General features: G+C 34.6%; 1 protein-coding gene across 1 annotated transcript in view; it reads left to right on the top strand.

The window, feature by feature from the left end:
- The first annotated feature begins 326 nt into the window (after positions 1-326).
- Esyt2 (extended synaptotagmin-like protein 2) overlaps positions 327-27772 on the top strand; it is an 83038-nt gene continuing 55592 nt past the window's right edge. The window contains exons 1-2 of the mRNA XM_068363396.1: positions 327-742; positions 24681-24693. Of these exons, the coding sequence (XP_068219497.1) occupies positions 428-742; positions 24681-24693 (328 nt within the window). The 5' untranslated portion in view covers positions 327-427. The remainder of the gene's footprint in view (positions 743-24680; positions 24694-27772) is intronic.

Below are 27772 nucleotides of genomic sequence, written 5' to 3'. Positions count from 1 at the left end.
TGAATTAAAACTTAATTAACCTAATTTCTTAAATTAAGAGTAGACCAAACTCAAATTAAATGACGTGGCGAAAGAAGAGAGCGAAAAGAAAGCGGAGGGGACTAAAAGAGATATTAAGTATTGTTTCTAATTAAATTATTCATAACTAGAGACAATCAGACCAGTTGAATTAAAATGTAATCACCATAATTTCTAAAATTAAGAGAAGACCAAACCCAAATTAAAATAACGTAGCTTAAAAAGAAGAAATAGAATAGAAAGCAGAATGGTAAAAGAGTTGTGGAGTCACTGGCAATACTGTCAGAATCTAAGTCTGCCGAGTCGACCGGTTGAACCCTGACAGACCACAGACACTCGTCTGCTGAAGGAGTTCTTCTATCTCGACGTCAGTTTTAATTTCTTTTGTGTTTATCAGATTCCAGTGAAAATGACAACTCTAGCCAAAGAAGGGGAGGAGGAGACCCACGACGTTAGCGAAAATGTCGGGCAGGCATATGGCGAGTGGTTTTTCAATTACATGAAAATATTCAGTCGTAGGCTGTGCGAGTGGTTCCTTGTGTACATGTTTGGTTACTACAGTGTCAGTTTTGGATGGCTTATGGCACCTTTGCTTTTCCTCGTCTTGAGGGATAAGAGAGCCAGGGAGAAAAAGATTAAATTCGATATCATTCGGGCCATTGCCAACGCCGACGAGAAGGATATTCTACAGGAATTTCAGCGATTCGCTAATCTTCCTTCATGGGTGAGGAATTTTTCTCTTCTTTTTTTTCTTTTTCTTTTTCTTAAGATTGGCTGGTCCTTCCGGCTATACATATATGCAAATTGTAGTCACACGATGTAATAATATACAAAATTACCTGCAAATTTTACTCTTAGGCTTGTGTACCAATGCGTTGTCAGTAATTTTTTTTTTCCTATGGCCTTCTATTTCCATTGCCATTTATTGTATTCGAGGTACTCCTGTCATTTTTAAGCTTGGTTCTTATTAGATTTCCAATTGATAGGGAAGATGGGTGAAAGAATGGTAAAACTATAGTATAGTTTATTTTACCATTATATATAATTACCTCCGTATATTTTCCCTACCCTAAACTGCCTCTTCCCAACTTGGTAGCCCCCATTTCCGTAGAAGATATTAGTGTATATCTCATTAACTATGGTATTTATTAGCCCCCAAAATAAATTCATTTTTCGCAGAAAACTGTATTTTTCCCATAGGAAAAGGTAATTTTTTTTTATAAGTTATTTGGTCAAGCTGGTGGTCGAACCCAATTGTCAAACCTGCTTGTCAAACACTTCGAAGAGGTGTCGGTCTCAAATGCATAAGGTATGTAGACAATGAAGCCCCACCCACAAAAGTCAGGCTAGAACAGACTTTCTTCGTCAAACTTGTTTGACAAACGCGTTCGACAACCAAGTACCCCATTCACATGTTCGAACGTCACTTCAAATACTTGTCTGTCAAACCACATTCGGCGAACCGTTCGACCGTGTAAACTCCGTTTAATAGTAATATATGTGGTTTAAACATCATTTTATTTATATACCTGTATTAAGGATTCTTTTTATGGCCTGGTTCTTGTTAAAAAAAAAAAACATTGTATTATCCAGAATGGGAAATACAGAAGATGAAGGCCTTAAAGAATGAGTTTTATTAGGCCTTAACAAAGTAAGATAATTTCATAGCATATTCTATGTGGCACAGTCATAATCCATACTATATGGACCTTTTTAAATGCTGTTACTTATCCATTATATTGCTTGCATACATAGCATGCAGCCTATACACCCTGATGAATTTAAGCGGTGGTAGTTGATAATTTAATGAATTATGTTCATATTTATTCCATCTCAAACCGAATTGTGTATTTACCCTCTGATAGTTCAGCATTACCGTTACCAGTAAACATTGAACCTAATGGTTCCTCCCAAACCTAACCCAAGATTCTGTGTTTTTTAGATTTGGGTTTGTCATTGGCCCATGAGCTCCCATTTTACCCGAATTTGTCTAGTAAGGACGCTGTGGACTCATCGTATGTTATAGTATCGTTGATTGGTAACAAGATATAGAAATACAGAACCTCCTAATTATGTACCTCAATCTGAGGAGTTTAAGAATTCCAAACGGCTACTGGTTAAGTCGCGCTCTTGCCGTGGTGTCACCTTTTTGTACTGTCAACTCTTTGCCTTGTAACATACAGAACTTTAAAGGGGTGACAAGGGTAAATGAGGATTTTCTATGTCTAAAAGGTCAGCTATGCATACTATACAATTCTAGCACTTGCTCTCATGAGAAGGGTGAAGAGATTTGTTCTTAATGGGTAATTAACAATAAAGTTTATTTAATGCCATTTTGGTTCCATTCACCAAGGATATTCGAATTAACACATTTTTTGATGTTATGCGACATAGGAGTACTGTACTGTTCACATGTTATATTTTTATTAATAATCCCTGGCTGTTTAAACAGGCCTAACCATCTATTAGAAAACAAAGTGAATTTGGCCCTCACTCATTATTCTAATGACCTAGTGAGAGTTCGTGAACTGCATGTTATTCCCAGTAGATCTTATAGCCATGGAAAATTCTCACTTACTCTTCGCTTCTGTATTCTCCATATGGAGAGGCAAGGCGACTGTACAAAACGGTCGATAACGTAGTTGGGTGATGGCTTGACCTCTAATATTTAGAATTTTGTTTAAAGATTGCTCGCGAGTTCGAAAGCTAGTTATTGCGAGTGTCCTGGAGATTGAACTTTAGCGGCCATAATCAGTGCTCAAGAATCCTTTTCACTCGACCTAGGACGATGGAGATCCAGTCAGTGATTCTGAGTTGCTGATAACTCGGAATTTAAAACCCTCCCCTAAATGGCATCTTCGGCTCACTGGTACTATTATGTAGTTTTCACCATTGAAAACTAGGAAGGATGCGAGCTCTGCTTAAATACTTGACTAAAAGAATGGCAGTACAGTATCTAGGATTTTGATAAGCAGGTTGTCATACTAGTTCTTGGTGTCTAATTTCCCTTATTCACTTAACTTTTGTCTACATTCCTTGCTGCTGCTTTTCCTATTGAGCCTGCCAGTTTGTATCATTCTGCTTTTTTAACTGTGGCTAAAATTTGATTTGTGAATAGTAATATTGACGTCTTTGATTTTCCAAATACTGTATATAGTTTCGATAAATATTGCAAAAATAATTTTTCAACTTTTACAGTAAGTACAGTGTTTTAATATGTACAGTTGACAGTAGGCCTACAGTACATTACTGTATATCGGTCGAAAGCAGGAATTCTAACGTTTTAAGGCATTACCATGATACTATGTACCGTATTGTTGCACATTAAAGTTATATTAATTTCCATGATACTATGTACCGTATTGTTGCACATTAAAGTTATATTAATTTTGTTGGCTCCGTTTTCTTTTCTAATCTAGGCTAATCCCATGAACTAGTGAGGAATGGTTTTTTCAAAAATTATCTAAAATGTCGAATATGGCATTTGTATTATTTTGACTAGCTTGCCATTCATTCTCTACAAAATGGCGAGTCCAGTACACTTCCTTGCCTTAACACACTGAGGACCTCAGACCCTTGGACCCTATGGCCAGGTTAGGTTTGGACCGGTCAGTTTATTGGGACTGATATCCAGTATAGATCATTGTAATGTATTATTAGATTTCAAATCTTTGTTTTTGAGAGTCTTTGCTCTGCCCTATATTCTATGATGTCCTCTTCTTCTTTGCATCTTTTCCCACTTTTATGTGGGGTCAATGTTTCTGGCCATCGTTCTCCATCTACCTCTGTCCCCCACTTCATCACCGGTTAATCCCTTTGATCGAAGGTCATCCTTGATACAGTCCATCCACCTTCGCTTTGGTCTCCTTCTCCTTCCCTGTACCTCCATTTCCATCACTCTCCTCCTAATATACTGTTCATCTCTTCCCATGATATGACCATACCACCTCAGTCTACTTTCGTGGATCTTGTCTGATCGTTCTCTAACTCCTGTGGTACCCCTAATTACCTGTACGTCCAGCTTGCGGGGCATAGGAACACACCACATTGACTATTGTTGCTCCCAGTCCCAGCTTTAAACTCACAATTCTGTCATTTTTCCTATTCACTCCAATTAAACTTTTATTCACATCTTTCGATAATATTATTCCTAAACCATTTCTTCCTCCCATATTTGCTCCACTGCACTAAAATTTACAACCCTCGTCTAGTTCTTGTGCCTTATTTCCCTTCCACCTGGTCTCCTGCACACACAGCACTCCAATTTTCCTTCTCTCCATGAGGTCAACCAGCTCCCGTCCTTTTCCAGTAATTGTCCCCACATTCAGAGTTGCTACTCTCATCCTCTCCTCAGATATTTTCCTCTGAGCTTGCCTCTTTAACCCAGCCCGCCCATGACTTGGTAGCCCTTGCCGATTTTTCGGAGGGATCAGGCGAGGTCCCAATGCATCGCCCACTGGGAACACCCTAGCATTAATTCTAATCTCACTGGCCATATTGGTTTTGGATAATTTTTCATGACTGGATGCCTTTCCTGCCGCCAACGCTCCCCATTTACTCGCGGTTGGGACCGGCACCAATTTGAGACTGGATCACTAATAGTTTATGGCAGTATTCCTATATTATCCCTTGCACCAAGGGATTTCTTTATGCTTGGAAACATTTAAGAAAGACTTTTTTTTTTTCTATATCATTTCTACTAATTCAAGGTCCACCCAGCTGTGCAAGGAAGAGGGCTAGCCTGTTGCATTAAGACAATATGAGAGAAGGTAGACAGAGATGACAGTGGAGCATTTAATTCATATAAATGGGAGCAGTACTGTATGACATTACAGTTGTTTATCTAGAGTAAAGAATTAAACTTTGGAGGTAAATGTGAAAGAGCTTGTGTTATCTGTTTGTTTGATATCAAGTAAGTTAGGTCAAAGTTTTGGTTTATTTTAATCCTTTACTGTATTGTTTTAAGTTTCTGCATAGATAATAGCTTGTTCAGACTGAAAACAAATTTCTCTCGTGAAGAATTTGAACATTATAGTGTACACGTTTGGTGGACTTGCTATGCCTAGTGGACTTTTTTTTTTTTTTTTCTCAAATTACAGTAAGTAGATTTCATGGTAGAGTACTTTCCACTTTATTTTTGTTTTTTTTATAATTTTTTTCTGCAGAAATTAAAGCTCAGTTAGGCTACCCTATAGAGATTAGTGCCATCAATACTTCTCGCTTATTGCAGTGTGAGCATTAATGAAGGACCTTTATTGTTTCTTCGTTCCCTTGCGTGCTATTTCATAGCCTTTAAATTTATCAACCTCTGCTTCCTTGTCTTGATTTGTGTCCGATCTCTTCTAACCTGTAATGAACAATACAACAGCGTGGTTTTCCCATTATACCCCAACTCTGGGGCATTATCTCAATTTCTAAAACTCTAAAGCTTAAGGAAGTAGGTTAAACAATTTGATAGGTGGCCAACTAAGTGTCACTAAACATTAAGCACTACTGTCTGTAGAATGCCTTTAAAAATTTTAATTTTTTGGGACTCCTCTGGCACACAAGGTGTTACTTTTATGGGGCTGCTACTGGTGTGGCAAATAGGGACTTGGTGAAGGAAATTCTGGTTTTCAGTTGGAGGGATACACAATGTCGTTCCTGCATTAAGAATTTGACTATTCTAGACCAAATTTTTTTATATGCAAAATTTTAGACCGGAAGATTGTATTTAAAACTGTTGCTGTTTCTAGATATCATTCCATTTATTTAGGAATGGACTTTAAATCATTTAGGAAATTACTTGCAAGTTTTAGGCATAGATGCTCGATTGTCTGGATCACAAGAATTCCGAGTGATAAATGTGTCCAATACTGTATGTGGTAATCCTTAGAACATTGGAAACTACTATAATAGTGAGATGATGCAAAGGGTTACCTTTGATAATGTATTTTTCAATTGCCAAAGTGCTGTCTAAAAGTAAAACTAACGTGAAACGTATTACAGGGTATGGATATGGCAATGGTTGGTAGATCTTATGGTATCTATTTGTTAGAGATTTACTGAACAATCATTGAGTGAACATTTAAATGGGGAATTTGGGAAGATTTTTGGAGTGTGAAGTTAACATCATCATTCTTCAACTTGCACAGTATATTGTAGACAGTAAACATTTGCTTCAACTCTTTTTTTAATTCTTCTTTATAAGGGCCAGGGCAGAAAGTATTCCGTTTATCCATAGCATTTTAATTTTTTTGCAGATGTTTATAAAATAACTACAGTGTGAATTTTATAGCAGTGTGAGTCACTGAGTGAGGCTAAATGGAGAGGTGAGTTTATATTGCAAATTTTTATGCATCCTATCGTTGATAGTTTGTCAAGTAGCCTGTATGAAATGTGTAATTTGGTGAACGCTCGAGATCCATAGAAGCTTTCTAAATGGCACTTATCATTTTCTAAAGCTTTCTTTCAACCATGCCTTTTAGTCTAGTTTTTAGTTCAACCAGAGCAGGGTGAATATTTATTCTCAATAGAGAGGTGGAACTTGAATGAAGATAACATACTCTTTAATGTGAAGAGCTTGTTATGAAAGGGAACTTAGCATAAATGAAAATTAAGAGATGAACATTGTAGCAGTGCAAAAAAATTCCTTAATTATTGTCCACAGTGAGTCACATGGCACACTGTATGCAGTGCTCCTACTATTAGGGGTTGTGCCCCCTAAAGTATTAGTGTTATCTTTGCAAGACTTGCAATGTTCTTTAGGATGTTTACAGGATCCCTACGGCCCCTAAATGCAAGTACCATTGGCCATAGGAGTCCTTGGTACACCTTGCTCCAAAGAAGTGCACTCTGTGACACCCTTACTTCTGGGTGAGTATACCTTAGATGTCAGGATGCCTGAAAACTTTAAATCAATCAATCAATCTGGGTGAGTAACCAGTCAATTAGTATAGGAAGAGATGGCAGAGGTGGTGGCCAGGGTTTTCAAAAAAACAAGAATTCTCCTTACAGTACGGGTGGCCGAATGCACTTTTCAGATCAAGGTGTACCAGTAATTCTTGCATAAAACTGTACTTTTTAGCCTTCTATTCTATTTCTTTTCTTGAAATATGCTGTACAGCCACTTTTGACCTTAAATTTGTCATTTTTTGAACAACCGCTAGGTTTACCTTTAGTTCCTATGGGGACTGAATAGCGTCCAGAGTACCAGTGCCTAATCTGGATATACTGAACTCAGTCCAGATCTTATGGCATCTTCAGGTTACTTTTTTGAAGGAGCTCTGCACCATCAGTACACCTCATGTGCTGCACTGTAAACATCAGTTAAGGGACTTTAGACCTTCATACCTAGTTGCATCAACTTTTCAGCCATCTACTTAACCTGTTTCTTATTCTACCTTTGCTGTCCAACTTCTCAAACTTTCAATTTATATCGCAGCTAAAGGGTTTTGCTCAGTTCTAGAATGACATTCCCTGCTCAAATTCACAAATATTAACACTACATATAGCATTTCTGGAGGTAAAATATTCCAAAGTATGTGTAGGAATTGCTTTTAATTGAATCCAATGTGGACCATAGGGCTCATTAATAATCTTGAGGATTTTAATTTTTGTACACAAGCAATTTACAATTATAAAAACGCAGTTTTAATGCCCATGTTATTGAGAACAATATAAAGATCTGTTGAAACTTGTTAATTGTGAATGTAGATTAATTTTTGCTTATTTTGACGTGGGCAAAATCGTGTTTTTGTAAAGCAAGGGAAGTGTCTAGTGAGCGAAATGGCAGAGGGAATTGTTGGTTTAGGGTTGACTGACACTCCAGGGTCTCATAGGCCTAACTCGTGTGGGTAATAAATATGCTGTTCTTCAAGTAGACTAGGCCTATTCCCTCTGTATATATATTTCCCTACGGTATTCAAGTTTATTTTGAAGGTCTGTTTAAGGCCTTTGGTGTAGACATGCAACTTATGGTAATTTATAACCAGTTTTTTAATCTTTAATTGTGCTGTTGAGAATAATTTTATCCATATTGAAGAAATTTTCATCAAATGGTTTTGTAGAGCTCTCATAGTAAGTTTTTATTATTCTGCTTTGAATCTAATTCCTGTTATAGTAAAAGTTTTAAATTCTCAGTTATTTGAGCATATGTGACCTTTGCCGGGTAAATATTTCTCTCTCTCTCTCTCTCTCTCTCTCTCTCTCTCTCTCTCTCTCTCTCTCTCTCTCTCTCTCTCTCTCTCTCTGTTAAGCTGTGCACGCTTCTAACCTTATCCACTTCTGAGAACGGATTTAAAAAGCTTAATTGATGAAATTAGATGATTGGAATGTTAATAATCTTTACGTAACCGAAGACATGAGTCTAAGACTTGCTTGCAGGAGAAAGCTGCTGGTAGCTGGCAGATGTCTGCCTGCAAATTTCACGAACTTCCGGCCTACCAGCCTGTTTCATTCAACCTTTGGCCTGGGTTCCATTCTTCTTCACACACAAACAAAACACACACACACCCACCCACACACACAGGGATGTGGTAACCCACCTCCCTTGCCCTCAGATATCACAATATGTTTTTAGAAACTGGGAATAGTATATATATATATATATATATATATATATATATATATATATATATATATACATACATACATACATACATACATACTTACACATTTATTTACTAATGATTAGATAGTACAATGTCTTATCTTAAAAAGGTAAATTTCCTGTGGATAAAAATGTCTACGTTTTTAATAAACTATTTAAAACCCCGTTTAAAAGCTGCTTTACGTTTTCAAATAGCATCTGAATATCAATTTAGCATTAACCAGTCGAACCTGTATGTCCTAACCCGAAAATGACGTGGGCTGTTTAAGTGAACACTTGAATAACCATTTTACCTGTACAGTATACAGAGCGCTATTGTGAAACTAGATTTTTTCATTGTTTTATGAGCTATTGTCACTTGCACTAAAGTGTGTGTGTGTGTGTGTGTATATATATATATATATATATATATATATATATATATATATATATATATATATATTTATATATTTATTTATTTATTTATATTCCGTTGCGGAACTTAGCCCGAATTCTTTTAATGGGAAACTTTGGGACATATCTCAGCATAGCAACAATTTATATTGATTTGTTTATATTAAACTTTATCTACATCTAATGATTGATAAATATCGCGAGTAAGCAATGTATAAAAGGCCGTGAAAAATGAGAGAGAGAGAGAGAGAGAGAGAGAGAGAGAGAGAGAGAGAGAGAGAGAGAGAGAGAGAGAGAGAGAGAGAGAGAGTCAACACTAATCTCTTTTCCCGTATGTGAATATCTTTTGCAGCAGTTTAGTCCTGAAATAAATGACCTTGTCAGGATTTTCGGTCTACATACTTGAAAACGGAACTACCTGGCCAATTGTATATTCATCCTAAATGCCTTTCGTGCTGAAGCATTTCCTGTTATGTAAGCTTGCGCACAATGTTACTCCCCAATCTGTTCTGTATATATTCTTTTGGCAAAGGAATATCTCATGACATTTTCTGCTAGTTATCATCCTCAGTTGATTTTATTAATCATTAATAGCGTCTTTAGATTTCTAACTTATAACTAGGAGATAATCTTTCTCCTATTCACCGCAGCGAGCACATGGCAGCAGTTGTGTGGTGGCTGGCTGGAGGTGACATCACTTCTAAAAATGGAATTGTTGGGGGCGTGCCTTTCCTCAGTTTCAACTGCTTCATGGAAAAAAAAACACGAGAGATTAGCACTTGTATATTTATACCAACCTTATCGCAGAGATTTAATGAACTTGTTCGTGTCGCCGCCTTATCTCTTGCTTGAATTTTTAAGTTCAAAGCAAGGGTGGAATCATGACGCGCCTGATTGAGAGTCAAGTAGGGAGCAAGGAGTTGATTTTTATGCTTCGCGGTCTTTCTGATATATTTCTGTTCTCGACAGACTATTACAGACTATTAGGCTCTTATAGTTTTCATAAATAGTGTAAAGAGCATCTTTCATTCATTAGGCACTTCTTGAACTATCTAGAGTAGACCTATGTTTACATAACTATAGACTTATCATTGCACAACTAGATTGACCAAAAGAACAGCCGTGTTGATACCACGCTCTATCTAGATCAATTTTAATTGTTTTAATGACAGCACATTAGAGCACACGAAAAGGGAAAAGAGCTTAGTATGCTTACTAATGATTATGTGTCACCTATTAATAAAAGAACAGTCATTTCCAATGTTAAGCTTCGTGTCTCGTTTCGACCTTGCCCTTCCAAACCTGTTTCACAGTCATCCCCGAAGGTGGCCTCTAGGATTGGGCTGAGCGGCGAAGGATTTTCTTTCTTAGATTTTAAGTTATTCAATATTCCAGTACACTACCAAAGGTAGTCCTAAGTTACGGCCGTTTGAATAAGTACGTGTTTGAGAGAGAGAGAGAGAGAGAGAGAGAGAGAGAGAGAGAGAGAGAGAGAGAGAGAGAGAGAGAGAGAGCGAGTACGATGTTATGTAATCCGTCTTAAATTGGTTATGATTATATCTCTGTTAAGCGTTATGCCCTTTCGGACACTTATCATGGTTTAAGAAACGCTATAAGCCTTACATGACTTGTATCCGGATTAAAACCTAACCCTTTAATATGTCTTCATTGAGATCATCCGCTCTTTCATTATAATTTTCATCCGCTCTTACGTCATATTTTTTTTTCGCTACCATAGAGTCGTGTTCAGCACGTTGTTGCCAAGGCCAAATGGGCTATATTTGAGTCAACTTAAATTGGTTTAAAGTAACCCTTTCATGCAGAAATATTTAAGGCAATTTGAATGCATCTGGACACTTAGCTATTCTTACTTCCATCTATAGTGCATTTCTTTTAGCGAGTCATATTTTCACCGACTCGCAGCGGTACCCTTTTAGCTCGGAAAAGTTTCCTGATCGCTGATTGGTTGGACAAGATGATTCTAACCAATCAGCGACTAGGAAACTTTTCCGAGCTAAAAGGGCACCGTTGCGAGTCTGTGCAAATATGACTCGCTAAAAGAAATGGACTATAGAATAATAGTTGAAAGTGTTCAATTTGTAGCTATTACATTTATAACAGAAAGCTGTTTCTTTTGTTAGTTATAAGCGTAGAAACCTTTTTAATTATTAAATTCCTAATCAGTTTTCCGAGAGAAGGCAAAGTCCTTCTGTGGAGCTGATTCCTTTGCTCAGTATTCTCGACGTGGCTAAGCACCACAACAGACCTTTCTTTGTGCTTGCTTGGCATGGCTACGGCCACTAATACCGCTGCCTTTTTAGGTTTTGTTTTGTAACAGCAATAATCTCTCTCTCTCTCTCTCTCTCTCTCTCTCTCTCTCTCTCTCTCTCTCTCTCTCTCTCTCTCTCTGGGCATAAGGGATTTATTTTCTTCAGTCTAAATTTGCCTTATCTGCCTTGCAAGTGTTCCATATTTGTTGCAAAACACCTATCTTATGATTGTTACTGATTATTTTTATATAAGATTTATTTTTATATAAGATTTATTTTTATATAAGATTTATTTTTATATAAAATTTATTTTTATTTAATCTATTTTTATTGGTCATTTATTTTTTTAAGGTCAAATTTATTTTTATAGGTCAAATTTATTTTCATAGGTCAAATTTATTTATACATAAAATATATTTTTATAGGTCAAATTTATTTTTATAGGTCAAATTTATTTTTATAGGTCAAATTTATTTTTATAGGTCAAATTTATTTTTATAGGTCAAATTTATTTTTATAGGTCAAATTTATTTTTATACTTCATAAAAGTCCACGAATTTTATTTTCATGCTACTTGTAATGTTGACATCATCCACGGGAAAAAGGACTTATATCATATTTAATCTTTTATCTTTGGCATTTCCTTTAAACTTATGTACTCCTGTAACTTCTGTATTCTGGGATTTCTGGTATTACGAATGACAGTTTTTCCATCCTAAAAATTGTTTTTTTTAATTGTTTTTCTTGTTTATTTTAAAGTTATGCAATGGTAATGTAGTTAAATGTATAGCAACAATGTATAGGGTTGTAGTGACGAGTGTGTTAACGTTCGTGACTTGTGATCGAACAGCTTGGGGTTCGAGTCAAGCTCAAACAAGTTAGTTCCTTTGATTGCTGTAACATCATCATCCTTCTAAGCTAAGGATGGGGGTTTAGGGAAGCTTATAGGTATATCTGCTGAGTCAACAGCAGTCATTGTCTGGCCCTCCTTGGTCCTAGCTTGGGTGGAGAAGGGGGCTTGGGCGCTGATCATATATATATGGTCAATCTATAGGGCATTGTTGTGCTTTATAAGTCAATGTCTCTCTCCCTTGTCTCTGCCATTCATGAGCGGCCTTTAAACCTTCATACCGTTCTGTTACCCGTTTACCTTTTTCGTTTGTGAAGAAATAACGATTAAATGGACAGTGGAGGAGTTTTTTTCAGAACTCAGAGAAATGATGTTGGTTCTAAGTCTCTTTTAAATTACTTCGTTGGTAGTCGTAGAGTAGTATAGAGTTTAAACTGTCCGTGCCAAGTCTGTGTAGTTGCTGGGATATGCGTGGCCTTGCCCAGGGCGCACACAGTAAAACCTTATTTTTTTTTGTTATTTAAACTTTTTTTTTTTTTTTTTACAAGTAAATGTACAACCACTATTTTTGCATAGATACCACTCATAATTTATGCCTGTTAATGGCCTCTCCAGACACTTTCTTTTATAATACGTTAGATAGATCCCCTTTTTAATAGAGATGTATATTAGGAAATAAGGGAACAGATAGAAGAGTGTGCCTGAGTGTACCCTCAGGCAAGAGAACTCTAACCCAAAACAGTGAAAGACCATGGTACAGAGATTATAACACTACCCTAGACTTGGAGAACATTGGTTTTATTTTGGATTGTCTTTTGAATCATGATTTATATTTCCATACAACCAAAGAGGGTCTGATTTAACAGATTTTGTTTAGTTACGAATGATAATAAAACCAGTACATGTTGCATGTTTTTTTTTTTAGCTGAATTTATTAGACATTTTAAAATTAACTTCACGTTGGTATAATTACAATCTACAAATGAAAACGTCAGGGTAGAAAGTGCCGTCATTTTAAAAACCCTTTTTATTTTTATTTCGTGAACCTAGTAGATTTCAATCATCTATAATATTCTATGCCATAGACGTCCCATGATGTTAAGTGGGCCGGGTTGACCAAATATTAGATGCCTGGTACTATTTAATGTTGAAGTGATAGGTTCAGTGCTTTTAGTTTTGGTTTGAAATTTTGTTTTTGTTTTCCCACTTTTAATGATAATTCCATATTGAAAAATAAATATGGTAAAATTGACTTATAAAAAGTAAACCTGGATATATATATACTTTTGTGCTAAATAGATATTATACACTAAAGTGGCTGTAACCAGTAAAACTTATTCCCTGGTTTAATCTGGTAAGATCCATAGGCCTAGTGCCTTTATAAAATGTCCTATCTTATCAGTGTCATACCCAGAAAAATTACAATCTATTAGTGTTTCCTCTTAACCCTGAAGCAAGGGTAAAATAACGTTGATGTCGTTATATGTTAATTATTTGAGAATCGCAACAAGTGACTCGAACAATTATGCGTCTTAATCTTACTTATGCACACCCTGTCCTTTCCTCTCTATTGCAGTAGAGCTAATTGCATAATAGGTGTGTAGGTGGGGGGGGGGGGGGGGGGGCGGGTGGTAGGTGAAACGAGTCTTAAGCTAAGACTAACCGCTTATTAATGAATTCTTACACATTTCCACGTGCAAAAGAATTCATAGATTTGTCATTGATTTGGTAAATTATAGTTCCTTTGGAATTATTTGAGATGACAGTAACAATTGGATCGAGAATTTGTTTATTTTACCATAGCTGAATGGTCCTCTTGGCCCCAGATCATTATCAAATATTGGAGGTATAGCATTCAGTTCCTCTGTTCTTCTCTATGACTTTTTCAGGCGAAGTGTTAGTTAATTATCCTGTAATTACTATTAAATTTCATGCGTCAGTGTTTTACTCTACTAATACATCACAACGAATGTTTTTATTGCCTCTACCAACGAAGTTGGAAGGCTGTTATGTTTTACCCCCTGTTTGTGTGCGCGTGTGTATTATTTATATATATATATATATATATATATATATATATATATATATATATATATATTATATATATATATATATATATATATATATATATATATATATAGTTAGTTAGTGTGTGAACAGAATCCTGGCAACAATTTTAATCGTAGAGTAATTGAGCTTGCAAGGATTTTATGTAAAAAGCTGGAGATGGTTAAATTTTGGAATGTCAGGATCAAATGAAGGCTAAGGTCATGGTCAAGCAAAATGTCCAATTCACGTAATCAGCCTTTAAGTTTAAGACATCGTTGTCATAGACTTAAAACTTGGTTCATATTTGAGTACGGAAATCCACCTCGGTTATTACATGTCAAGGTCAGGGTCGAGAAATATGCTGCTACGTCTAAGGTTTGGTATCTGAGTGCCCCTCTAGTTATGAATAAAATTGTTAGCAAAGCTTCATTTATTGCTGCTTGGTATATTGTAATAAATTCTCTTATTAAATGAGCTAATGGTCCATCCATAAAACTGAAATGAAGCACTGAAGCACTCGCTTCTCTACTCGTTAGTGCAATACCAGATAAGAGACTCTCTATGACGGACGGTAACAAGCAATGAACTGAGCTCTCTATTTTTAAGCATGATGTAAAGTCAGACAGGATGATTTTCCTCTGTATTTAGTCATTCGTATTTGCTCTTAAAGATTTTTTATAATTGCAGTTTTCAGTTATGCATCACTTGTTTATTGATGTATTTAGGCAAACTCGGGGACACTTGATATCTTATTTCTCTTCCTCTTGTTTTGTTAGTTTTTATAGTTTATGTAGAAATCTTTATTTCAATGTTGTTACTGTTCTTAAAATATTTAGTATTGATTATTTATAACTTCTCATTTAGCTTATCTATTTCCTTGTCTCCTTTCCTCTCTGGGGTATTTTTCCCTGTTCGAGCCCTTGGGCTTACAGCATCCTGTTTTTCCAACTAGGGTTATAGCTTAGCTTATAATAATAATAATAATAATAATAATAATATATCGCTAAATATTATTGGGCTCTCCTGTAAGGTTAAATAACTAATTGGGTTGTGTATAAAACCATTTTTCTCGGGACAGGAGGCTTAAAAGTTATTATATCTATTTGCTTTACATTCATTTTAGAAACTCCCATTTCTGTAACTGGGAGATTGTTGCAGCTGACATTTAATAATCATCAATATTTTGAAAATATTCTAAGTTTCCTAAGTAAACTTTTGAAAATCTGCCAATACATATACCAAGTAATATTCAAACTTTGTTAAAGTATTTTACTTATTTTAAACAACAAAACATTTAAATCAGGCTGATTTGAGTTACCTTATATGGAGAGTAAAATGTCCGCTCAGGCATAAGTTTTAAGTCTTATTCTTTTCCTCTTTTGTAAAGATACGTGCCTAGGATTTAATTATTGTATATGAAGTCACTTAAATGGAATGTCTTAAGTCATAAAAATTGTTGTTCGATAGCGCAAGCTTAAAGAATAGGATTGAAGATCACTACATATTCAGTTAACCTAAGTTTGGCATTGAACTTTTAAAGAGGTTTAATCCAGTGTACAGAGATGAGTCTATCGGATGCTGCAGTGCTTCAATAGCTCTCGCAATAGATAGTTTGCTGGAATGAATTAGCAAGACTGAATTATCCGTTTTAGGACTAGTTTGTTTGGGCAGATGTAACTTGAAGAAAGTAATTGCTTTAATGTTTTAGAGTATGTCCGTGGCAATATGCCTTTAGTATGTTTTATGTCACCTATTTGTTATAGGGTTGACCGGCGTCAATGACCTTATAAGTTAGGATGCCAGATAACTCGATCATTCAATCAATCGCCAAAGTAAAAAAACTAAAGTTCTCAGTCATTAGGCTCGATACTACACAGTATTCTAGAAGTTTTATTCCAGCTGTGACCAAGTTGTGGAATGATCTTCCTAATCGGGTGGTTGAATCAGTAGAACTCCAAAAGTTCAAACTTGCAGCAAATGCTTTTATGTTGAACAGGCTGACATAAGTCTCCTTTTTTATAGTTTATATATGAAAGATATGTTTTTACTGTTTTCGTTTCTGGACGGAGGGGATTGGCCACTAGCCCTTTTAGATAATAGTATAGAAAGCATTGTGGTCTTTCTGTGTAAATATAAGTAAAGTTTGTTTCCTTAAGGTATTTTGAACTCGTGTTAATCACTTTCCACTGGAGAGAATTTCTTTGTGCGATTATGAAAAATCCAACGAGGAAATTCTCTTTAGCCGAACAGTCTATAGGGTATAATTTTGAAAGCTATTTTTAGCCGAATAGTCTATAGGGTATAATTTTGAAAACACTTTTTAGTCGAACAGTCTATAGGGTATAATTTTTTTCCCCTGCATTTCCCTCTTACAAAACCGTAAATATTTTGAGTTTACCGGCAATTAAAGTCTTTTGCTGATGTTGAATACAGTGATATTGTGTTCTTTTTTATATATATTTTTATAGTAAAAGCTAATTTTGCCTTTATTATTATTATTACTTCCCCCAACGAAGTTGGGAGGAGGTTCCCCCCCCCCCCCCGCCCCGTTTGTCAGTTTGTTGATGAACTACTACCTGGCCACAATTTTACTCAGTGATAGAATTTTGAAAGTCCTAGGTCAAGGTGAAGGTCGAGCAAAAGGTCGACTGAATTAACCCTAACCTAACCCCAAGTTCACACATATTAGCACACAGCTTGTTTCGAGAAATAAGCTGCCGGTGTTCTTCTAGTCATTTATTATTATTATTATTATTATTATTATTATTATTATTATCATTATTTTAATAATAATTTTATTATTGTTATTTTTATTTTATGTATTTTTATTATTAATATAATTTTATTTATTATTATCTTTTTAATATTTTATTTATTTATTTATTATTATTATTATTATTGTTATTATTATTATTATTATTATTATTATTATTAGCTAAGCCTCAACCCTAGTTGGGAAAGCAGGATGCTATAAGCCCAAGAGCTGCAACATGGAAAAATAGCCAAGTGAGGACAGTAAATAAAAGGGAATAAACAGTTCAGCCTTTTACGAGTTTACAAGGCATTCCACTTTCCCCAAATGAATTAAGAAGAAAGAAGGAATCTGGCTTTGAATTACGGGCATAAAACTTTATCAGATTGTAACCGACTTTGCTACAAGTACTGTTGGCTTCATTAATTCCGGTACACTAAAGTCTCCTTAGATTTCTGTGAAGTGTACCGGAAATAATGACCCAACTGTACCTATTTCGAAACTTAATGCCAAGAGTTTTTCTTTTTCGCTCATGAATAGCAGTCAAGGGACAGTGACATTGCCCTAGCAATCAGGACAATGCCCTAGAGACTGACCATATGATCAGCACCCAAGCCTCCTCTCCACCCAAGATAGGACCAGGGAGGGCCAGGCAGTGGCTGCTGATGACTCGGCAGATAGATCCATGGGCTCCCCCAAACCTCCCAACCTTAGCTCACAAGGATGGTAAGGTTGCAGACATTAATGCACTAACGAGTCTGAGCGGTACTCGAACCCCCGACTGGTAAACACCAGGCAGAGACGTTACCAATCAGGCCACAACAACCCTAAATATAATAACCGTTTGTTGGCCAATTTGTATTTAAACCAAAGCTTGTGTCTAAGGTGAAAGCATTTACCTGCAACGAAATATATAAGTTTTGATGTTCACCTAAAGTGTATGACAACTTTTAATAGTATACCTTAATAAATTTGTATATAATCAGTAAATATATTTTGTAGCGTGTTGTGGCCATTAAAGACAATTTTACTGATATTATGTCGTCTTAAAGGAAGTTAATGACGTCTGAAAAACTGCTGTAAGCCTTGTTTATTGCTGGTGCCAGCTGGTGGGTACATGTCCCGTGTCATTAGTTACCTTCTTAGTGAGCTAAAATCAGAAAAAAAAGTAACCTCTCTCTCTCTCTCTCTCTCTCTCTCTCTCTCTCTCTCTGTGAGGGACCTGGGGGCTCCCATAGAATAAGACAATAAGGTAATTCTCTCTCTCTCTCTCTCTCTCTCTCTCTCTCTGGTGGAAATACGGTGCCTCACAGAGACCTGGGGTTCCCAAACATAGAATAAGGCAAAAGGCGCTCTCTCTCTCTCTCTCTCTCTCTCTCTCTCTCTCTCTCTCGTGTTTTTGCGATTATTTTTTCAATTCAGTCATTGGTCGATACTAATGATGCTACTTGAGTGGCGTTGACTATAAGAGTTGCAGTTCCTTGTTATTTTACGGTCTTCAAATGGTGAACTCTGGCAGTCTTTATTGCGTATACTGTATTTGTTGCCTTCGCCCAGATCGAAGATTTTGCGAAGGGTATATATTCAGCCCTGTTGTTTTTCTTAGTTTATTTGTTTGTTTATGGGCAACTTTAAACACAAACTATTGTACCGATTTTGACCAAACTTTGTAGTCATGTTTGGAATTACCCAAGGGTGAATCTGTAACATTTTGGGTGGAGTACATCAAAGTACAAGTATGCAGTAGTACTCTGAAAATAATCGCAATGTTAAGTAAATGGCAAATATTTTGGTTTATTTTTTGTTTGCGAACAACATTACGCAAAAACTACTGAACTAATTTCAACGAAATTTGGGGGACATGCTGGGTAAGACTTAAGGATAAATCTATTAATTCTAAAGAAAATGCATAGAAGTACAATTGCTCAGTGGAAGTAAGAGCAAAATAAGACTGCTTGGCGTGGCGAAGGCATGCTCTCTACCGAGTGCCTCTCTAGTTTATTGCTTTTATTTATTTATTTATTTTAATTTATTTGATTTATTTATTTACTGTAATTTATTTATTTATTAATTTATTTATTTATTCAATCATTAAAGAAATCATCAGACAATTGAATCTTCAACGCACAACATCTATAATTGAATAAAAAATCTCCGTTAGTAAAAAAAATTTCAATTTGGCCACTATCTCTCTCTCTCTCTCTCTCTCCTCTCTCTCTCTCTCTCTCTCTCTCTCTCTCTCTCTCTCTCTCTCCAACTGTGTCGCACATTTCAATCATTATATGAGTTTCTGCGCACTTTTCGTTTTTTGTTCTTGGCTGCTGGAGATGTCGTTCGTCTAGGTCTTTGTCTTGTGAGATTCCCTCTCGATAAACTTATCATATAATGATCCGGCGGAGGAAGTACAGAGGCTTGGATATCTTTTGGCATCCTGTTTTTTTTTTTTTTTTTTTTTTTTTTTTTTTTTTTTTTTTTCGTTCGGTTATTTGTATTTTCTTGTGTGTATTTGTTTTTTTTTTTCGTTCGGTTATTTGCGTTTTCTTGCTATTGTTTTTCACCACCTTCGTTTATTTCAATACGTTTATATTTCTTGTATATTTTAATACGTTTATCTTTCTTGTATATTTTAATACGTTTTTCTTTCTTGTATCTTCCTTGTTCGTTTTTGTTCATTTTATTAAGTTTGTTAATTTTGTTGCGTTTATTTGGTTTTCTATTTCGTTTATATGTATATTTGGCGTTTATCAGATTGTTTCCTGCGTTAATTTGTTCCATCATGATTTTTTCTTCCGTTTTGGTGTTTTTAACTTTATTTCATTACGTTTATTTCGGTTTTCACTTGCTTTTATCCATTTCCGTCTCAAATGATTGCCTGTACGTCCTTGGAAGAGTGCGTTCGAGACTAAGAACAACATATGCTGATATATTTAACGTCAAGGGACCTTCTCCAGGTCATTAGCCCTCTGGCGGGGAAAGTATGTCAAGCTTCTGCAAAGCAGAATAATCAAAGTTTCCCCGTAGATGAACCTTGACATTAAAAAACGTAATTATTACCTTTAGAATGAAGTAATATTAAACGTAGCATAGCAGTTAATGTTAGTGGTATTGTCATATGTTAGTGTATTTGTATTCTCCAGATTTGAAACAAGATAGTTGAAAAGTAAGCAAACATATGGTGAAGTGGTGTGTATGGCTAAGCATATCTCCCCGCTCAGCAACGGTGTTATAGGGTGCACTTACTCAGGGCGAGGTATACCGGGAATTAATGTATTCAACTGTACGCTCAATTTGGACCTTTTTTTATCCAGTTATTCGTTAGTCTGTTATTTTTTCGGTACGCTCAATTTGGACCGTTTATTATCCAATTATTCGTTTGTCTGCTTTTTTTCGGTCCAGTATTTACCGTATTCTAACTTATTTTTCCCTCATCATTCCAAGCTATCTATTCTTCTGGTCTATGATTTTATGTAATTTTCATACCTGTAACCTTTCCTAGATTATTAAACTTAAGAGTTGGACTCGGAGATAGAAATTAAATCCATATGAATTACAACTATTTAAATTGTATCCCAGTGTAATCCATTTACTTAGAAATGAGCTGCTTAATGAATAAAGTAAAAGACCAAACTTACTTCTTGTTTGTTGATCTGTGCTACATACCATTTAAAACCACATCGTCTGTGGTTCTTACGTGCTTGGGAAGTCAAGTTTCAGACCAGAGGACTTTACTTTTCCTCCCAGACTGACACAGATATTTGCTTGTAGGCTGTTCCTTTAACCAACTTCAGAAGTCTTAGATGGATGCAGATTTTTGCTTGTAGGTTGTTCCTTTTACAAACTTCAGGTCCTAGACTGACAGATATTTGCTTGTATATTGTTCCTTTTACAAACTTCAGAAGTCCTAGACTGAGAAAGATATTTGCTTGTAGGTTGTTCCTTTTACAAACTTCAAAAGTCCTAGACCGAGAAAAATATTTGCTTGTAGGCTGTTCTTTTTACAAATTTCAAAAGTCCTAGACTGAGAAAGATATTTGCTTGTAGGTTGTTCCTTTTACAAACTTCAGAAGTTTGACTGACACAGATATTTTCTTGTGGCTGTTCCTTTTACAAACTTCAGAAGTTTGACTGACACAGATATTTTCTTGTGGCTGTTCCTTTTACAAACTTCAGAAGTTTGACTGACACAGATATTTTCTTGTGGCTGTTCCTTTTACAAACTTCAGAAGTCCTAGACTGACACAGATATTTGCTTGTAGGCTGTTCCTTTTACAAACTTCAGAAGTCCTAGACTGACACAGACATTTTCTTGTAGGTTGTTCCTTTTACAAACTTCAAAAGTCTCAGTTCTGTAACGTCGAGGAACGAGGCAGTAAGCGTCATTGAGAAATTGTAGGGGAAAGACAAGGCAATTGTTCTTGTTGCAACAGACTTCGCGTGTTGAATGGAATCATAAATGAACATTCTTGTGTTTTTTTTTCCTTTTGCTATTCTTTACAGAGATGTTGTTTCTCTTCAATTATATATATATATATATATATATATATATATATATATATATATATATATATATATATATATATATAATTATATATATTATATATATATATTATATATATTATATATATATATATATTATATATATATATATATATATTATATATATATATATATATATATTATATATATATATATATATATATATATATATTTATATATTTATATATCTATATATATATATATATATATATATATATATATATAAATATGATATAAATTTTGTCTGCTTCAGCCTTTAAATACTTTTAAACTGTTAATAATTTTAGTACTAAGCTATAGCTACTTTCTCTCTCTCTCTCTCTCTCTCTCTCTCTCTTCTCTCTCTCTCTCTCTCTCTCTCTCTCTCCCCCAGCTGTGTTCCAAGGTTTTCCGTCGACAGTCTGCTTTTGAAATAATTTTATACTGTGAATATAGTTTACTTACCTTCGTTATATGTATGTTCATCTCAAGATATTCAATAAATGGCCAATGTTCATCATTATTCTTTCCTCTGCTACTCAGCTGTAAGCTCTCATTACCATTAGTCATCTGTCGGTTATAATTAAGTGATATTCCTGCGCTCTAAAGCTAAGATCATAACTCCCAAGGGTCAGTTTTAATCGAGAATGCCTTAAATTCCTAAACAGCTGATGTCATTTGTTTTAACGTTATTATTATTGTTATTATTATAATTATTATACTTATACTTACAATTATTATAATTAGAATTAGAATTATAATTATAATTATTATAATCATAATTGTTATGATTATTATCATAATTATTATGATTATTATTATAATTGATTATTATAATTATAATTTTTGTAATTATTATTGTAATAATAATTATTATTATTTATTATTATTATTTATTGATATTTATTATTATTTATTATTGTTATTATTGTAATAATAATTATTATTATTTATTATTATTATTTATTGATATTTATTATTATTTATTATTATTTATTATTGTTATTTATTATTATTTATTATTATTATTATTATTATTATCATCATTATTATTAACAACTAAGCTACAACCCTAGTTAGAAAAGCAGGATGCTATAAGCCCAAGGGGTCCAACAGGGAAAAACACATTCATTAAAGATTCAATGCCTTCTACTCCTCCTTCCCATTTTCACATAGGAAGGTGGAGTGTGTTCTTCTGTTTGTATTCGCCTTATCGAGATTCAACCCACGTTTTAGACCTAGGAGAGTTCCTTTTAACCCTGGGAGAGTTAGGCTTATATTCCCGTCCATGCTGTGGCGATCAGGAAGAGAGAGTTGTGGAATGTGGCGTCTTGTGCTGTTGTGTTTGGTCTTTTTATATTTGATTATTTTGTTCTTATATTTACTACTACTGAATTTTTAAGAAGGGGATATTCAAGTTATTTATATATATATGTTGCTAACTTTTTTCAGGTAGCTGTGCCTTTATTAAATTCGATTAGAAATGAAATTAAGAAAATGCTGTTTTTTTTTTTTTTTAAAGAGAAGTAGTAATTACTAGGAATTTATCATTATATAGATATTGGTAGAAAGCATGTGGATGCAGTTTACTATTTAAGAGAGACTACTATCGAAGGAATTTGCCTCATTGAGTCCTATGCCAAGTATAGGAGTACTGCTTGCATCATACTTTACGGTTCGAAAATCATTAATGAACACTAAAGATTTGCAATTATGGAAACGGAAGTGATTTCATAAAAATAATTTAACTAAAATTCTTACTACTTGCTGATGTTGAATTTTAGCCTCCAAAATTTTATTTCCGACTTATAACTGTTATAAAACTACTGCTCGCAGCAAACCATATGCAAGAAGATGAAGCTTATGTATGAAATATGGGTTTTCGTGATTTTAGGGCGTGGCCATCGCAGAGGGATGTAAGAGGCACAGGTGTTAACGTCTAAATATAGGTCGAAGTGTGATCATGACATCTGTGAGAATCTAAACGTAGATTCCCACATCACCTTAACAGGTATATACTTTACTTTAATGAATGTTTTCATGGTCCTATCACACATGGGAACCATGTGCTTTGCAGGACCTAAATGATCTTTTGCCCTATAAAGCCTTTGGTACTTAAGAGTATCACATTGCTTATTCCACATTAATTGTCAGATTCACATGATTGAAGCACTTCGAATGCAAGTCTTCAGTTTCCTCTTGAATGCCCTTAATATCTTCAGTCTTTCGGATATCTAGTGGGAGATTGTTATATAGTTTTGGGGCCGCATATTTAAAATCTCTAGAACATACAGTAGACATATCAATAATAGTAATAATAAGAATATGGAAGTGGGGAATATGGGGAAAGGAAGAGCACCCCTGGATACAATACAGTTTATAGCTCAAAAGCAGGTACTCGGGATGGGAAAGATTAAGGAAATAGGGAGAAAGAGAAGTGCAGGAGAAGAATAAGAGAGGGACAGACCCTCTTGCGATATTAGGGAATTGGTATTATTTATTTCATAGACATATCTTTGTTCCAATAAGGTACTTATGTGTTTGCTAGTTGTGTAATGATTTATTTGGAACTCGATAAAGTGCTTTTGAACGTTGCACAGATATGAGCTTGATACAAGCAGTGATTTTAGAATTTTAATATATATGTATTTAGTCCTTGGAGTAATAATAGTAGTTTTAGTATGGCTTAAGAGTTTCTATACTTCAGGATCAATTTTTATTCCAATTTTTTTTTTATATTTCTCCTAAAATATCAAAATTTTGTAGAATTACGTAGGATAGTTTTATACCAATCTCTTCAATTTATATAGAGCTGTACGAATGTTGATAATTATAAAAACAAATCATATGAATATTTTTAGTTATGAGATTACGTTACACATGTGAACTGGATCGATAAGAAAACGATTAAGTATGCAGCCCAATGACTATATTAGGAGAAAGTTATGTTTTGTGGATCAGTGTTATTTCCACTTCGTTACTGCGTTGATCTCTCTACTGTGAGAGCTCATATCTTGATTTCCCTGTATATTTTTTATTTTATATTTCAAAATATGCGAATGTATTTTGTAGCGAGTGAGTCTGTTTATACAGAATAGAGAATTGATTAAATTTTTGAAAGATTTGCATCGAAATGTTGTGCTACTCTTAAAAAAGCCGTAATTTTAATCTGAAATTGTCCGTAAAATTATAACTATTGGACATTTAAAACATCATTTTACCCAGAAAGCTAAATATTTCAAGAAAACTTTCCCTCGTGCCAATCTTTGGATAAATAATGATTATTTCTCCAAGTGTTAGTGCAATTTGAAGGACGTTTAGAAGTGGTCTTAAATATGGCACATTCCGTGAAACTTTTAATATGTCCTCCATAGTGCAAATACACAAAAATCCGTAATTTTAATCGGAAATTATCCGTAAAAATGGTTATCAGTCGTATTTCAGTAAAATACGGGCGACCGTTATTTTACCTTTATCATCTTTTACGGGTTGGTGACCGTTATATCACTCATTCACGTCAATATATCAGTTTTTCAAACGGTAAAAATCCTTAAATAAATGTTGCCAGACATTTACCGGTTTTAATGCAAATTTTTAAGCGTATATCAGTCAAGTAATGAGATAAAAGACGTAATGTTCAACAACTTGTGAAATATGTGAAAAAATTATTTGTAGGAGATGGAAAATATATATTCAATAGAAAGAGATGGGGTAAACGTGATATTTATGACGCTCTGGTGAAGTTAACGACTCGGCTTCAGATTATTTCTAGTTGTTGTCTCAGAATAAACACGAATAGTGATAGATTTCCTTTTTGAAAAATTCACTATTTTAGGGAAATCCTGTTTAAGATTTAAGGCCTAACTTCAGAATAAACACGAATAGTGATAAATTTCTTTTTAGAAAAAATTACTATTTTAGGGAAATATGGGTAAAGATTCAAGGCCTAACCTCAAAATAAACACGAATAGTGATAGATTTCCTATGAAAGATTCACCATTTTAGGGAAATCCTGGTAAAGATTCAAGGCCTAACCTTAAAATAAACACGAATAGTGATAGCTTTCCTATGAAAGATTCACCATTTTAGGGATATCCTGGTTAAGATTCAAGGCCTAACTTCAGAATAAACATGTTAGTGATAGATTTCCTTTTGAAAGAATCACCACTTTTAGGGTAATATTGTTAAAGATTCAAGCTCTAACTTCAAAAATAAACACACACTGAAGATTTCATATAAAAGAATCACCATTTTAGGAAATCCGGGTTTAAGTTCATAGCGGCCAAACCAATTTAAGTCTGAGGATCCTTTCAGTAAATGATGATGATGACTAACGAAGTAATTAACACTAAACTCTTTACTGTTAAGTGACTGAGGAGGATATGAAGCAGACTCTTCACTGGAGGTTTTCAGTTTATTTTTGTTTATGATATTTCTATTGAGTGACCCATCATTGCAAAGGTCAAAGTTAGAGTGAGAGCTTTTCTCGTCTTTAGTAGACGGTGAGCGTTGCATGCACGATGAATCCTACTTTCTTCACAAAATCACAAAATTTTTATTATAACAACTGGGAAATTAGGCCTCTTGTCTTGAAAATAGTTTGGTTTTTGGACTTTAGTGTAATATCTGAATTTTTTAGAAATAGATACTGTAGTTTTAATTTTTTTTTTTTGCGTAGCGGTTGTGTAATAATTCTATATTTATTCCTGACTTTTGTTTTATATTTGCATTCTTTATAGATACTGTAGTTTTATTTTTTTATTGCGTAACTGCTGATGTTTGTATGCAATAATGCTATTATTAATACAATAAAACATTGGGAATTATCAGTAGTTTTGTAATCTAATGGATAGAATTTCGTTGTAATTTGTTTGTTGCTACTGTGATACCTTTTTGGAAGTGAAAAGTTAAATTAATTAGGAATTTTGAGGGAACAGTTATTTTACTCTCTCTCTCTCTCTCTTCTCTCTCTCTCTCTCTCTCTCATTGACCACATAAGTCGACTAACAACTAGGTATATGATTCACTGTTCAAGTCAGTATACTGGATTTAAAGGAGCAAAGTTATTTCGATCGAGAGAGAGAGAGAGAGAGAGAGAGAGAGAGAGAGAGAGAGAGAGAGAGAGGAGAGAATTTTCTCTTTACGATAGTTTTGGACATTTAAATAAGTCTTTTACATAAACCTTAATGAAGATTAACTGGAAAAGGAAAAAGTAATCTTAGCAGACTTGAAAGAAGTCGAGAGTAGGACCCCCCTCCCTCCATTTCAGCAGTAACGTAGGAGACATCCGGGAGATTACAGCCGATCCCCTTGTCGGCAATGCAGTCTATTCTTAGCGGGTGTATCACCGAATCCGTTGCAACGAATAACGGTCCTAGAATACCGAGATTGTCTTGAAACTTTCAATTTTTTTTTTGTTACTGTCGTAGAATATTGGAATTTTCTTAACTTTCAACTATTTTTTAATGTAGAATACTGGGATTGTCTTGAAACTTTCAACTGTTTTTATTGTCGTAGAATACCGGGATTGTCTTGAAACTTTCAACTATTTTTTACTGTCGTAGAATGCCGGCATTGTCTTGAAACTTTCAAACTATTTTTTACTGTCGTAGAATACCAGGATTGTCTTGAAACTTTCAACTATTTTTTACTGTCGAGAATGCCGGCATTGTCTTGAAACTTTCAAACTATTTTTTACTGTCGTAGAATACCAGGATTGTCTTGAAACTTTCAACTATTTTTTACTGTCGTAGAATACCGGGATTGTCTTGAAACTTTCAACTATTTTTTTACTGTCGTAGAATACCGGGATTGTCTTGAAACTTTCAACTATTTTTATTGTCGTAGAATACCGGGATTGTCTTGAAACTTTCAAATATTTAATCAATCTTAGAATTTTTGGAGATTTGTCTTGAAACGTTCAAATATTTAATCAGTTTTAGAATTTGGAGATTGTCTTGAAACTTTCAAACATTTATTCAGTGTCTTAGAATATGAAGTTTGTCTTTAATTTTATTTTTAATAACTTAGAATACAGGTATTGTCTTGAAACTTTCAACTATTTTCTTGGTTAGGATTTGGAGATTGTCTTGACTTTCAAAATATTCATTAAGAATATGAAAATTGTCATGAAACTTTTTGAAAAATAACTTAGAATATGGGGATTGTCTCGAAACTTTCAACAATTGTTTTTAGGTCCATGGAGGATGCGTAGAATAGTAAAATTTTATTGTAAAGACATTCTTGCAAGTCTGTCACTGCGATTTTTTTTTTCTTCTGTGGCGTCTTGCTTTTCCCTTCGTTAGCATTCCCTCTGGTGCCGTTTCTCCGTCGCC

This window comes from Palaemon carinicauda, chromosome 40, assembly GCF_036898095.1.
Source record: "Palaemon carinicauda isolate YSFRI2023 chromosome 40, ASM3689809v2, whole genome shotgun sequence".
Classification (NCBI taxonomy): domain Eukaryota; kingdom Metazoa; phylum Arthropoda; class Malacostraca; order Decapoda; family Palaemonidae; genus Palaemon; species Palaemon carinicauda.
Note: the sequence above shows the minus strand (reverse complement) of the source record. Positions and strands in the feature narration are given on the sequence as shown.